Genomic DNA, 16,835 nt, shown 5'->3' on the forward strand with positions numbered 1-16,835 from the left:
ATTTTGTTTATCACCAGACTTAAAACAAGAAAAAAAAATTTTTAAAGTTTTAAATTTACATTGTAATACTTACTGAAAATTATATAATGTTGTATTAATTATATATATAAAAAATAAATATTAAAAAAATATAATTTCATCAATTTTTTAATCGCTAAAAAGGCGCTTTTCAGTAGGTTTTTCAGGGGCGTTAACGAGTCTTCCTTCGCCACTGAATAAATTATTTTAACTTGCACATTAACATACTATTATAATTATTAAATGTTAAATTATTGTATTATAATATTGTATAAAATAATGTGTTGTGACTCTACAACTCTGAAATTGATAAATAATCTTACTATAAAAATAAAAATAATATAAAGTTTAGGCCCGAATCCGGGGAATAAAAATGACACGATTCAGTTCTTTAAACAAACAAATAAATACTCGATGAATGAATAAAAAATAATAAATTATTAACTATTAAATCAGTAAAAATTGATAAAATAAATCTCATAGTAAATAATATGTACCTAACATTATACCTACTCTAATCTTAAATTATTTGTTCTATTGATTATGTATTTTTTTTTATTACTTATGCTGTATACACAACATACTAATACATCTAATATTTTGAGAAAATGTGTACAATATAATTATAATATAATATAGAGATAATAGACTAGTTTTCCAAACCAAATTATTCATAAACCTATGATCAATAACAGAAAGTAATATTTATTAAAAATTGTATAGATACTTGGCTATAAATTTGTACTTATACGCTTAAAACAATTAACAAACGGAGTATCAATAATTATTCACGGGTAGGTACATTTTAATAGTTTATGATACATAATTAACTAGAAAATTACGATGTTAATGCGTGAATTTAATTATTAATATATTTATTTGAAAAATAATCGAAATAATAATTAATTAAATAAATATTAAATATTATGCTACGTAATTAATATTTTATAAAAGTCATTTATGATTATTAGAAAGATTTAATCTTAAAATAATTTTATGGTGCACGCTTAATTTATTAGTTTATGACCTTATTGCTAATTTAACTCTATTGACATACTATTTTATCATCATTCATAAATCAACACACGCGTTCTCGTCGTTTAACTTAATATTCCAGTCTAAGGATGCGTTTGTTTTAGGATGAACTTATACTTATCAATCAATACAATAAATTAAAAAAATAATTTATTCCGTTTAATTTACTACCATACTATAATTATTTTATAGTATGTACCTCTATATAAATTTATAATTATTATTTAACAACATAACATTGAGCATAAATTATAATATAGTGTTTGGAACGAACGCGTTCACGTTCATATTTCGAGACGACACGTGAACGTCACTTATATCAGTTATATAACTTAACTCACTTATATTAGATAGAATGTGAACGAAATCAATATTATACTTATATATAAAATGCGTAAGAACTAATTAAATGTATGTAGGCACTTTAAAACACTGTAAATATCAATAATATAATTAACAAGTAGATATACCTATGCGATATTGCGATGAATAATAATATGAGAACAAATAAACTTAATTACTGCATTTTTAGACTTTCATTGAAATCACTGTGAATTATTATTGTCCACTTAAAGTGAACAAAATAAATTTACGTGAGATTAAACATAATAGGTGCTATTATATTAAACAACATTAGCAGTTTATAACGTACCTATGGAAATAGCGTACAGAACTTATAGCATGATGCATAAGTGAATTCATAATTAATACAGATAAAGGTAAATTGGATGGCTTTACTGAACACTGAAAAATAGATAAATACATCAACTTTTAGAATATTAAAATTATAATTTAATTAACAATTTAAATAAGTTTAAAATAAAATTATATTTTTGATCTTGAGTAGAGCAATAAATGCATTTATTTTACAATAATTTGCATGTGCTTTTTTTGAGTTTATTATCACCTTTTAAACCAATTTTCAATTGAGAAAGGTTTCTGATAAAAAAAATTAGATATAATTGGTATTTAGAAGGTCAAAAAGAAAATAAATAAATTCATAGTACTTTTAAAAAAAAATAGGGGAAACAAATTAAGGAAAAACGAGACATTTTCACATATAACAAGATTTTGATAAAATCTTAAGAAGCAGTTAATTTTTAAACAGTTTCGTTCTTTTGATATTATTATCTTTATGCATTATACAATAAATTATGTGAAACTTTTTTTTACAATTTTATCATTTTCAAGCTACAGGCGCAACTGGGATCACATTTTTGTGAGCTCAAATTATTTTCTTAGTTAAATTGTATATAAATTACTTTTACGGACTACATCTCTCTACTAAGTTTGTATATTTGTAAATAGTTCAAAATATTTTAATTATACAATTCCAATATATCGTCATTCTTTAGAAACTGACGCAAGATTTCTATATAGATTTTGAGAAAAGCTTAATTAGACAAATAGCGTTGCGACACTCTTAGGCAACATATTTGACTATTTAGCCTCATTCAAGAAATCCTTTTTAGTGAGTTATAATCCAACATATATTTGGGGATGTTATTGAAATATTTAAGGACCTTATCAACCAAATCTCCTCATATTTATACCTTTAGCGGGGTGTGTAGTGTGGATGGTTTGCGTTCAAATGAGTAATTTTAAAACATTGCAATGTATTCGGGCTACGTTTTTTTAGTATCCTGTAATGAGTTTAAGCCTAAAATTCGACGGGTATGATTAAAAATATAAGTTTAAAAAAAACAAAAAAAATATTTTTTTGAAATAGTTATTATTTTATTAGTTATATAATTAGTGTATTTTCTTATTGCTAAAATTAAGTTTAAAAAATGTTTTTTTTTATATATATATTTTTCATGAAATTTATCTCTGCGTGTTTTATGTATTCTAATAGCTTAATATCACCTGACACACCTATACTGATTGTCACAGCTTACTTTAACTATTCTTGATTATTTAATATAATTTATCGTTGAACGTGTTTTTTTCCTGTCTGTCATCACTTTATTTTGGGGCAATACAAATATTTATGTTTGTTTAACATGTCATATTTAACATATATTTTATAAAATGGAAGTGAACATTGCAAATTTAAAAAGATTTAAAAAAATTAGTGAAAAACGGGATTTTTTATGGATCTATTTTTTGAAAAGATCTGAATTATCATTAATACTTGAAATTTTCATAACATTTTTATATTATAATATTCACTGGGTATAAGTGCTTGAAAATTGAATACAAAACTTCTCATAAGCTGTTAATTTCTCAATTAAAAAATTTCAAAAATCTATAGTCTTGATTTTTTTTTACAAAGTTTAAAGTTAGAGTTTTGATAAAATACGTCAACATTTTAAAAATATTTAAATTATTTTCTCATAGGTAAATAGTTCTGAGTACTGAAACCATAAAATCTGATTTTCTGGTGGACATGGAAAAGAACAGGACAATGAGAAAATTATTTAAAACCCTTAAAATGCATAGCACCAAAAGATAACAGTTGCCATTATTTTACCAAACTTATCATCTGTTTTATAATACTTACTTAAACACAGTATATGAATCTCGTTCAAACACATTATTATAGAAACTCGCCCAAACACATGGTTTTTATTTTACGGAAAAAATGGTAGTTCACCCAAACGAATTATGTTCATGAAGTCCTCAACGACACTATGTTGGGGAAATTATCTGACATCCCCTCTATGAACAATGTTTAAATACGCCCCTAATAGTGTATTTCACTTACTTGTATTCAGTATACAATGAATGTCATTGGTGAGTTATATATCTACCTAAATGTGTTTGCATTAGATAGTTGTATTTTCTGTGTTCCATCTTGAAAAACTACGAGTGTTTTGCACTTGGCGTAAAACTGGCGCACGAGCTATTTGAGATGGTTTGAGTCAAGTGCTACAAGATAACAATTTTTCCACCCAAGTACTGATATGGCCACCATGGATACGGTAATTGGGAAACTAGCACCAGGTTAGTGGAAAATCAGTGGCACATCAGTGGAATTAGTTCAGTCAATGGAAAACGCTATAATTACTAATTATCGCAAAGTGTGTTAGGGAACATCAAAACGCACTAAATCTTATCTGTATTTTATAAAACCATAGTTTCAATAGTATACCTACGTATATTTACATATAATATTCATTCTTATTTCTGCCATTTTTTGAGAAACACCTGCGTCCCGTCAAAGTGCTCACTGTTTCAATATGGTAAGTACCTACATTGAGTAGGTCTATTGAAGATTATTGCATAATATTGACCTGTAGGTTGTAGTTTTAATATAATTATTGGTCATAGGAGATGTAAATTGAAAAGTTTTTGGAGTTAATAGTATAACATGGAATATTTTTATATAGTTAATTATTCTGTCGATTTATGTTTTCAACGTACTAATGTATTATTTAAAATAAAAATGTTTTATGTTATTTTATGTATGATTAATTTGTAATATTTTGAAGTTAATGACTGATATATTTTTCGTCATGAATTATGTGTCTTGTGTCTATACATGATGTTTATATAATTATAAACATAATATTATACACATATGATGCTTGATTAAAAGTTCTCGTTTGAAACTATCAAATAGTAATTTTGTAAAAAAAAAAAAAAATTATATACCAAGTAACCGAAAGTGTGCACATTACTGTATTAGTTTATTGTATATACCATATACCTTGAGAACCTCGTAAGAATCGTTCATAGATTTTACCTGACTTGAATAATTGTAGTCTGTGTATTTTTCTTGAATTTTAATGTTTTCTGTTTTAAAAGGTTTGAATTTTTTACAACTAGATTTACCATTTATTTTCGATGAGTTTTCATGCGGGTGTTGAAAAATATATTTCAATAGGCAGTTAGTTAAAATCTAAGTTTTTGATGGACATTTTAAGTGTTTTGACTTTTTGATTCATAATATAAATAGTTTAAATATAATAAATAGTTTTAAGATAGCTGATTAATATTATGTCCAAATCGCTCGTATCTATACTTGTATTCTCAACTAAATGACTGCAGATATGCACTAACTATTAAAAGGACGTATCACACCCGTACGTTGTCTCTATCTTATAAAATGGATACTATACCAAATTTGAGTTCAGTAGTTCTAATTTTGTGCTGTTGGCTTTAGAACTAATGCATTTGGATATATATTTTTGTTTTCATTTATGAACTACAAAATATGTTATATAATATATAATAAAACACTAATATGCATCTTAATCCCACATAGATTAATTTTGTCCACGAAATGGATTTAAAAGATTTGTAGTGATTTCTGTGAAATTTTATAAATTTAGTTGATATTTTCATCTATATAACTTCAATTTAATTTTATATCATACATTGAAATACGTATGCTGGTTTATTATATTATTGATATTTATTATATGTTTTTAAGTATTTACACATTAGTATTTAGCATGTTAGTTAGCATTTGGTTATTAGCATTAATTAGTTTTTACGCATATCGGCATGTATCTATGTAATATGTATCTATTATATTATTTTTATATTATAAATTATTATATATGATTGAATATTTTCAGTTATTTCGAATTTTGAGAATTTTGAGTTCCAACAAATATATTTATTTAGTATCCATATCTATTTCGTTTTTTTTTTTAAATAACTGCAGAATAAAAAAGCGAGGAAAAACTAAAACTTTAAACAAAATAGTTATTGACAAAATAATTTTTTCTTCATGTAATTAAAAAATGATTTATCGTAGATATTACGTATTGCATTTTCTACATAATATTAAAGTATAAATTTTAAAATATCTTGGATCTTATTGTGCGATTTATATTTATCATTTATAAATTTGAAATATTTACATAATACATACCTATTATTATAAAAGTTAAAACTTCGCGAATAGTGGTAAATTATACTTGCAAGTTGTGAAAACACTTATACTAAAATGGCAAAATAAATAATAAATATTAAAGATATTAAATTATTATCTGTAAAAATTGGTCTCTAAATATTTTTTTCAATAATATATCTCATACTATAATTCATATTATATTCTTGAAAATACATTCAATTGATCGAGACAAATCTTGTCTAAAAAAATATTTTATAATAATTATTTATAAGTTTTACCATGTTGATTATAAATTAAAAAAAAAAATTAAAAACTGATAAATGTATTATGCTGTACATAAAAAACTTCTGTTTGAAGCGCATTCTAACGGATGCGATAAATTCGGTCGGACCGTATTTGTTAGCACCGTCCAGCCGTATTCAGCGTCCTTCCTTTAAAGTTTATGACCGCTATCTTGCACCGAGGTGAAAGAAGTAAGATAAGTACTCTATACCTGAGCTATAGAATCCTTATATTTAAATAAACAAATACTTTTCTAGATTTTTGCCTTTGGAGACGTATATGAAAATGTTATTAATACCGCTATTTAAACAATGAAAATATTTTTTAAATCCAGTTTTATTTTTTGTTCTGTTTTAATGTTTGTTCAAGCTACAAAACAATTTATAAGACATCTCGTTTATATTTCTGTAATAAAATAGGAAAAATGACATTGCAACACCGATTAATTTAGACACTTAGTAATGGAAGGATAATTTGTACATTTTTTGTGCTTAATAATGATCATACATAAATTATATACCAACATAATATATTATACTTATATTATGAAAATACCTATTATATCCACTGTTTTTAACCTTTTTCGATGTAATCTTTAGTCAACCGGTTTTGATTTATTTTCCACTAATCTGAATTCCAGCACGTCAAGTGTAGTATAATAAAAAAAATCCAAAATCCACCACAATCGTTAAATAAAACATTAAAACTCAAGTTTTTAACGTAAGTTTACGTGACTTATGCGAACAAAATAAATCCGTGAATTACATCTAGTTATAATTGAGACATTTATCTTTATCACGATGTTATGATAATATTATTAAAATTGTATAATTTAATATAATAATAATATTACGTTTTTATCGTAATATATCGTTTATTATAGAAAATTAATTTCCTTGGGTATATTTTGTTGAATATAACGAAATAGCTTGTGAATACTAAGTTTATACCTAATCGTATAATTTTTTTATTATTTAAATTAAGTTTTTCTTTATATGTTATATAATACATATTTTTCTGTAGCAACTTTAGTACTTATCAGTTATCTAACTATCTAAATAAACAGTTATTTTTTTTAAAAAATTCTTTAAAACGGGTACACGTAGTATAAAAAGTTATGTAAAAATTAATAAGGAATATGATAGTTATTCCAATTATCATTGATAATGAAATACAAACTAAGTAACATAAATAACTGTAGAAATAACATTAAGCTACTTATTTATACATAAGTTCAGATCTTTTATTATTCTTTTTATTTTTCAACTATAAATAAAACATACACTGAGAACAAAATATAACTAAAATATAAAAACACATTGCTTATTAGTTATTAATAATTTCATTTATGGCCTATCAAAATAACGATTAAAATGGAATTAAATGACTACAGGTACTTCCAGTTAGGTAACATCAATATTTTTTAAAGTAATAAATAAATCATGAATTTTGAATGATTTTTGTTTTTTTACTGTGATTAATCACCAGAAATTAAATTTTATTACACATGTGGCTATAAATTATAATGTACCTAAGATAATTTATTTAACTTTTATAGAATTATATAACTTATACGTTTCTTTTCCCGATAAAGTTATCTATTATCTATTTCTGACATATTAGAATATAAGATTTATAAAAAAAATAAGTCACATCGGTATTATAAAAATCTTCTATAGTATAATTCTAATAATTTCTAAAATTTATTTCAGATTCGAACGGTAAATGTATTGGTTTTACAGTGATTAGTGTTTATTTTGTGTGTCTAAAAACGCTTTAAATAAAAAAAAACACACACACAATCTTGAATATTTAGATTTTTTGGCTGTAAATTGAATTTAGTTTTTCCTATGATCAAAAGTAAAAAAAAAATTTTATAAAATAATAATTGGTATATTGATATATAAAAAAAAACAAGAAAATCGAGATTAAAAACGCATTACCAGTTTTCATCAAAAACTATTTAACTTTTTTTGTTGTAATTTAAAAATAAATAAATATTCAGATACTTGAAATGTTCTCCACTATAATTAAACTAATATTTTCTAGACATGATAAAATGATTAAAATAATTTGGATTTTTTTGTCCAATTTAAAGAAATTTTAAGATTTTTTTTATGTATGTTGAAAAAAATAACTACGTAGTCCAAAAGCTTGAAAATGTAAGGTTTTTCATAATTAGTTCTTTCAGATAATAAAATAAACCAATTTTTTTATAAGCATTAAATGTTCTAATTTTACCGAAATTCGTCCAAACACGAAAATTTAAAACTCATATAAATAATTTCTTAATTTTAATAGCTGTGCCATCAACGTTTAATTTCTTAAGTTCTTCTAAAAGATTTTTAAAAATATCGAAAACAGATTGTGGTATCCTATATGGCATATGCACAACATTTTTTAAAAGAAATTTAATGTTAAAATATTGAAGAAATTGGATTTTATTCAAACGAAAAATAATGAGTATTCCTCTAACTATATATGATGTTATTTTATTGTGCGTAATTGAAAAATTACAGCATTATGTATGCAATTATTTTCTATACATAATTAAATTTTCAAAGTATTTAGATTCTTTTTAAGCTTTTATATGCCACAATTCTATTCATACCGTTCTAAGATACGTCAGGATACTTATTAACTTATAAAAAATAAATATATGTTTATTATATTATTATTTATTATTAATAAATAACAATTATTATTATCTATGCTTTTTTTTATTAAAATTTTTTGACGTGAATATTGATAAACACAACAAAGTGAAATGATTAAATTAACTATTGATAAAATCATAGAATTAGAATAATTTTGTGATTTATAATTACTATTTTATTAATAAACAACAAGATTGAAGTATTATATATAGAAATATTATGTTTAAAATATACAATTTTTTTATAGGAAAAAATTTGGCTAAAAAGAATGATGTCAACTGATAAGTTCCTTGTACCAGGAAATGAAGAGCAGAAAATAAGTAGCGTTGTGTTCGAAGCGCCGATGTCTGAATTGAAAAGTAATTATACATTTGATTCGTTACAAGAAAAATCATTGGCAGGTAATATATTTTGTTACTTATATAATTTTCATGAATATTTTCATTTTGATTCAATTTTATTGAAATCATTTGATTCTTTTTATATTTATTTTATGAATTTCTTCAACACTTTAACACGACATTCAATAAATTTAAACAAAATATATTCCGAACATGAAATTGTACTAATTATGTTTAGACTATACACAATACTTATTATGAATTATTATTATTATTTTTATAACCTTAAATTTTATAACATAGGACCCTTGTCAGCAATTAGCTATATATTATTAAAAATTTGCTTTTAATACTGACAACTATTAGAAAATTTAATTAGTAAAATAGTTTTTTTAAGTACTATTTTTGTCTTTTAAATATATTTGTCAAATCCTGCTACTTTGAGAGAGAAGAGATAGCCGTTAATCGATCTTTAATCGGTACCAATAATTTTATAAGTTTGTTAGAGTATAATATTTTTTTTTATAAAATTATAATTATTTTATTATTTATACATTCATTCGAGTAAAAGCTGTGTACAAAAGTTGTCAGGCTATCCCGGCCTATCCGTATAAACGTATTACATTATTAAGTATTTCTAAAACCCACTTAAAATATCATGCTTTTACTTAAAGGGAGTATTTCTTCATTGTCTAAAATCTTCTTTGTTATACTTAATCATTTATTTATCAGTAATGCACTCACACTACCTGTATGAAATTATCATATATAATTATTCAATACTTATACTACAATTAAAACTCCTATTTACAATGCTAAGTATCATTGGTTATTGTCTATTGACTAATATACATTATATACCTATACTAGTAGTTTTGTAAATCATTACATATTTGTTTAATCTGATTGTATTTTTTTAATATGATGAACGTAGTATTATAAATTTATGAATATGTAAGTTATGTAATAATTTCAGGGAAGCAATAGGAAACTAATTATTCCCTCAGCGTCGTTCAAACGGATACATACGATTACGATATTCATATGTATATAATATAAAATATACAGTTATTGTCTTATTGTACACCATTATTATATTTCATGTCTTCAAGAAATATTTTTTTTATTTACTCATGTTAAAATGCAGTTATTCAAATAAGTTTTCTTTCATTAAAAATGAATTATCGTTTTTTTCATATTCTTCAGCTAAAATAGTTCTTAAATTTTTATTTTTTATTTTCTCTTTTGTAATTTTATTTTGAAGTGTTTGATAACTTTCATCTTTTACTTCCATTTTTTGAATCATAGAAATTAAATCATTTTTTTCTTTTGTTAATAATGTTACGCGGTCTTTAGCATTATTCAATTTACTGTTTCTGAATGACAATTCTCCTAACAAAATTCTCATTTGTGTTGCACATTCAGACTCCTTTTGTTTTAAATTCTCATTTTCGATTTCTAGCATCTTTATTTTCATATCCATTTTATGTTTATGCTCTTCAATAGCCATCTGGAGTTTATTTTCTGTCTTTGTCTCTAATCCTTCATGTTCATTTTTTTTAATAGAGTTGTTTTCTTGATTAAGAATATTATCAGCCTCGTTTATTATATTTATAAATTTTGACTGTAAATTATTATAAAAATCATTTAATTTTGGTTCTAATTTTTCAGTAGTCTGTTCTTTATTAAACATATTTTGTATTAAGTATTCTCTAACATCATGTAAATCATAAAATTCATTTGGTTCAATAATATTTTGAAGCCAAAAATGATATTTCATATTCCTTTCAGAGATAGCCAAATAATTATTCCATACATATTTATATGCATCTTTTATTGATAAATCTAACTTTTGATAACCAGTTGTAGAATTGATATCTAGACACAATAATGGTTCATTACGATTGAAAACGAAAACTGCATGATCTTTTTTAAATGAAGCTTCTGGTTTCCCAATTTTGTCTTGTAAAGTGTTTTGAACCTATAAAAGTATTAACATTAAATAATAGGAGAAAATCAAAATCGAAAAACAAATATTATCAATTATCATGCATAACTAATTAGGTAAAAATAAATCGCACTTACAATGTAATCAAGTTCTTCAAGTTCTCCAAATTCTGAAATTTTGTTATCAGATAATGAATCCTTTTTAAATTTTTTGATCGATTCATAGCTCATTTTTAACTCATTATATGCTGTACTAAATGCAATCTGCTGTTTTTTGTAGTTACTAAGCTTTACTTTGTATGTTTTTTGAAAAGTATTGTTTTTATGCTTCGTTTCTAATCTGCTGGTATTTAAAGACATAACCTTTTTAATAATATTTTTGTCGTCATCTAGTAAATTTGATTCATTTAAGTGAGTAAGTTGATCATTACTAACGGTTAACTTTAAAAGTCCACTTTCGTTTTTATTAGAATAATATTGAGACATATTATTGTCACTGTTAAATTTTATTTCAATAAAATGTAATTAATGTATTATTTAAAATAATTTTTAATTTTATTCTCATTAGTATTTATTATTTAAAAAATCAACACTCGAAAACATAAATATAATTTAAGCCAATAAAATATATTTACATATTTTTATATTCTGAATGGAGCGATGTGTATGCATGTGTTTTATTTTATTTGTGTACAATATACGCAATAAATAGTTGAAAAAAGAATTGATTTTCAACTTTGAGGGTGATATTTGATAGAAAATTGGATCTAGTTTGTACTTTTGAGAACCAAGATCGTTAACATTAAAAATGTTCAATATTTATCAAAATATTTGAGAAATCGAAGAAAAAATTAAGGAATAACAGGAATTTTTGCAAAATCAGTTTTCGACAAAATCGATATTGTATTTTCTTTTTTAACTCAAACCCGATCAACCGTAATTATTTGATATTTCCCCCAAAATTTAATGTTGGCATTTCCTAGATATAAAAGTATAATTTTCAAAATATTTTTACTCTTTAAAGTTGTTTATAGACAATTGAAATTTACCATTTTTTCTCTATGTCAAAATATTTGAAGGTTTAATTCAAAGTTCTTCAAAGTTGTTCATTTACCAATTAAAAAACATCAAAAATATTATTACAATTTATTTTTTTAACTGTTTATTTATTGTTATTATTGTAAATTTAGAATTTCTACAAAACCACTAAAATCTTGAAAATTTTCAAATTATTTTCTATTATCAATTCAAAAACATTTTTATTTTTTTTATATAAGATTTAAAAATCGAATTTAAGATTTCTCATTAGTTTTTCTATCTTTAACAAACAAAAAAAATTATCAGAAAGTCATATTAAATTTTTAATGTGATTACAATTATTTTTAAGTATTGAAATATTGGTGCAATTATTCATTTTTCACAGTTATTTTATAAGTCACTTCATAAATTAGTAAATTAGTTAGAATGCCTTTCATCATATATTGATGAGTTACCAGCATTAATAATCCAACGCCGCGGTCGCGGCGCAGAGCTAAGAAAAAAAAAGAAACCAGCGCGCGACGACGGTGTATTACACTATAGAACCAACTTGAATTTAACCAATGTTATTTTACGAAAATCATATCGGCTACCCTGTAGCCTAAACTAATGAACCAATTGACTTGAAACTTTAACGAACAGTTCAGATTGGTGTAGATGATGCTGTGAAAATTTCAAGTTTATCGAAGTATTTCAGCCTTAGTTATATACTTATATGCTAAAGTATTGACATAATTATTTAGCAAAACGCTATTTTTTCAATAATTCCACTATGTATGTGTTTGTGCTGGCCGCCCAAATTTCCCCCTCTATGCAACGGGCTCACGTTAATTTTGTCTTTTATGTATGAGTGTAAATGTTAAATGAAAAATTCTCCTTTGTCTCAGATCTGCCTCGTGTTTACTTTGACATCTACCTCTACCAAATGTTTTGTGTCTATGAATTATAATTAATAACTATTATTTCGTTCTGTTATTTCGTTGTGCGTTTCGTGTGTTTGCAACGGTGTTCGTTAAAATCATTTAAACGAGGGCATTTTGTGGTGAATAAATCACAGTTTTGTGCATTTTAAACTGTGCGAAAGTTAATAACGTAACATGGTGTCCAATGCTTATAAAAAAAAACTAAACTTTAATTATATAATAATATACCTCCCCTCTCCCGAATAAATACATTTCATCACCGCCTGATAAGAATTAACTATATCCAAAATTGTAATTAAAAAAATGAGTAATATCTTATCAAAAACACTCCGTGTAAAAACATCGCTAAGTAAAAAAAAAAATCACTTACCTTGTGTATTTATTTGGTGCAAATAATATTTTACTTAGCTTGGCACAGTTACTATTATTTATGTCTCTACAGCTAAGAAACCAAATGCACTATGTCTTGATTTCTACATAAATATTCGCATCATTTTTATTATTGTTAAACTATAGCATAATACAACTATTTAAATACATCCTTCTAGTAACCGCCAAGCTAAGTAAAATATTATTTGCACCAAATAAATACACAAGGTACATTAAATATAAACAGTTATAAATACTTCTATATTAATGAATTTATGAAATTATTTAGCCAATTTTTGATATCATAACTTTTGTAATTTAAGTGATTTTTTTTATTTAGCGATGTTTTTACACGGAGTGTTTTTGATGAGACTTAACTTACTGATATGGTGTTGTACCATTCTATAAAAATATACAACTGATATCTTAGTTAACTACTACATAAAATCATTGCATCTCTTTTTACTTTTTTTTAATATTAGTTTTTTATCGTTCAAAAACTTCTGTACGAGTTAGAATTATTCATTGATTGTTTTTCTCTATTATTTTGTCCAAGAGTTCAAGAAGCATATTTTTAGTGAATATAGGAATTCTGCATCTATGTATTTAATATCAATGACAACAAGTAGGTATCTCTTTAGTCGTGGTGGTTATCGACCATATATATTATTATATTAAATATTATAAGACACGTTGCGTACGTATAGCGAGGTAATCTAGTATACAACATATATTGATTAGATAAAATAAAATAAAAAATGAAATCGATATAATACTATTTAGTATTGATTACGATTAAATGAAAATTATTGTATTATTTGTATTATAATATTGATAGTTAAAGTCAAATAACAATATAACATGTAAGTATGGCACTGCACATGAATTAGTAAGCGAGTAAGACCTCACTCGGTTCCCGTTCTAAGAGATTTTCATAGGAAAAAATTATTGAATTAGTAAAATGTACTTATACATTTTGTTAGATTTTTTTTATAATTTATAATTTATTTGTTAATTTATAGTTGTTATTACTAAGTAAAAAAAAAAATAGTAATAAATTATAATAATATAATTATATATTGTATAATACAATATTAATTATTGAAAACGAATATATTATGTAAAATTAATATTTTATCAATAGAGTAGCCAGTAGGTAATAGTCATGTTTTCAAGTATCAAACTTTAGTAATTAACACAATATAGCATAATATATGATTATGATTTTACATTTATATAATATAAGACAAATATATAAATAAATATTATTTTTATTTAAATATTTTAGTATTATATGTTTAATAAAATATAATAAATAATTAAATGTGCATCTGCACAGTGTCTAGTTACATATTATATTATCTGGACCAGTACAAAATAACCCATCGTGTATTGTATTGTTGAAATAAAATTTTTACAATAAGCAGACCTCCTAAAATTAGAAGGTAAAATGATTTTGTACACTAGGTGATGGTTATTTTGTACGTTTTTGAACCGATAGGTAGGTCGGTTGGGTCCTAATTTGCCTCTGACTATGATGTCGTGTTTAGAATGTTATCTGTCGTCCATAACATGCATTTTCTATGATAAAACATGGTATGTTCAACGTAAGTTTATATCACATGTCTGCTGCGTGATACGTCTTAAATTGTTTATTTAATAAAAATATATAATTAGAAATAGAATCATAGTTGCAGATATTTTAAAAATTATACAAATCTTCATGTATGGTTATAAATTAAATGCTTATTACAAGACTCAATTGAAGATATAGTGTAGTATAGTGACGTAGTGGCATATCATAATATTTTAATTTTTCTAATTATTTTATTATTCAAGTTTTTTTGTTCTATAATAGTCTTCTTTATCCTGTAAATTGTACATTTTCACTATAGTTCATAATCCTTATCATTACTGAATTATGGTCAGGAAACTGGCATTAAAAATGTATGTACAACTTATGTATTTCTATACATAATTATTGCAGTATATTATATTGGACATTGATTGAAAATAAAAATAGAAACTTATTTTTCATTGTCCATTGGTATTATTGACTTATCTCTTTATAATACTTGGTTGAATAATAACTTCTGAATTACATTTACTTATTTTAAAATTAATTATACATTATAAAAATATAACAATGCGTTTTATAATAATAGGTAGGTACTTAATATACTGTATGTAATTTGAGTGATGTATGTTGTGTTTTTTAAACTTTTTAAGATCATGGAATATAAAAAAATAATATTTTTTATGTGGAACCCATGTTAAATTTTGTTAAAAAAAAGGAAAATAAACAAAACATAACAACAAACGGCACATAACAAAACATAATTAAATTATTTATTTAGGTATTATAGCGTCAGCGTAGCACATGTGCAGTTTTTACTAATTTTGTTTTTTTTTTCATTAATATTATCGTTAAATGGTTAATTGTTGTAGAATTCTGAAAAACGTTTTCCAGGCTTTCCCAGAACTCCTATGAATTATTTACAAAACACAGTTTAAGACACACTGATCTAGTAATCTATAGTATTTGCGAGATTTTAGCGATTTTATACCAACTACTAATAATAGGTATTTTCATTATCAGTGAGCGTTAGGCTGTGATTAATCTCCAGAGATAAGTGCCAAGTACGTACTAAATGGATTAAAAACGATTCGCAATATAGTTGGCTGTGTTTGGGTAATCTCACAATTAATAATAATAAGTGTCGACGGTAAATTGTTCAACGAAGGGAAATGGCCGGGATCACTGTAATCCTCATCACCCTATCCATTTCCGATTTCGTGCAATGATTTGAATGATATTAATATTGTAAATTATAGAATAATCTATCTATAAAAATGTCAATATTCTATAATTATCTTTTATTTTAGCTTATAAATTATTTTTAGTTAAAATTTAACTATTTAATTATAACTTAGTCAATAATTCAAATTTATTAGAAACTATTTGTCAGATTACGTCACGCCAAAACGTCTCGAACACATCAATTGACCGTCATTATTCCTACTTGAGCTGTCGCTGACTTGTTGCTCCTTCTGCCTTAACTCCATATCTTTAATTTGTCAACTTCCAAAACAACTCTATATTTTATATTTTTATTATCTTACTTAATTCCCTAGTATAAGTAATAAGTATACGTCAATCGCAACTATTTGATGTGATAATCAAAAATTACAATGTTGTACATATTTATAAATTGTTCTTTTTTTCGAAACATGTATAAGGAGTATAGGTAATGAACTATCAAAGTGTAATAACTAGTCATACTTATTTATTAATTTTGTCGATATTAAATTTGCTGTAGGTATAAAAGAAAATTGTAGTTGACATACTAAACGATTAATGAGGACTGAGTACTGAATATATACATACCCTATCTTTTTTTATTCACTCGCAATTTTA

General features: G+C 24.2%; 1 protein-coding gene across 6 annotated transcripts in view; it reads left to right on the top strand.

Moving 5' to 3' along the window:
* LOC113553267 (aquaporin-like) overlaps positions 1-16,835 on the top strand; it is a 40,113-nt gene that overhangs the window by 8,408 nt on the left and 14,870 nt on the right. For 4 of the 6 annotated variants that reach the window (XM_026956497.1, XM_026956506.1, XM_026956496.1 and 1 more), the window contains one exon: positions 9,047-9,200. In XM_026956497.1, coding sequence (XP_026812298.1) covers positions 9,047-9,200 — 154 coding nt within the window. The remainder of the gene's footprint in view (positions 1-9,046; positions 9,201-16,835) is intronic. The other 2 variants (XM_026956498.1, XM_026956502.1) reach the window with 1 other exon arrangement.

The sequence above is a fragment of the Rhopalosiphum maidis genome, chromosome 2, assembly GCF_003676215.2.
Source record: "Rhopalosiphum maidis isolate BTI-1 chromosome 2, ASM367621v3, whole genome shotgun sequence".
Lineage (NCBI taxonomy): Eukaryota > Metazoa > Arthropoda > Insecta > Hemiptera > Aphididae > Rhopalosiphum > Rhopalosiphum maidis.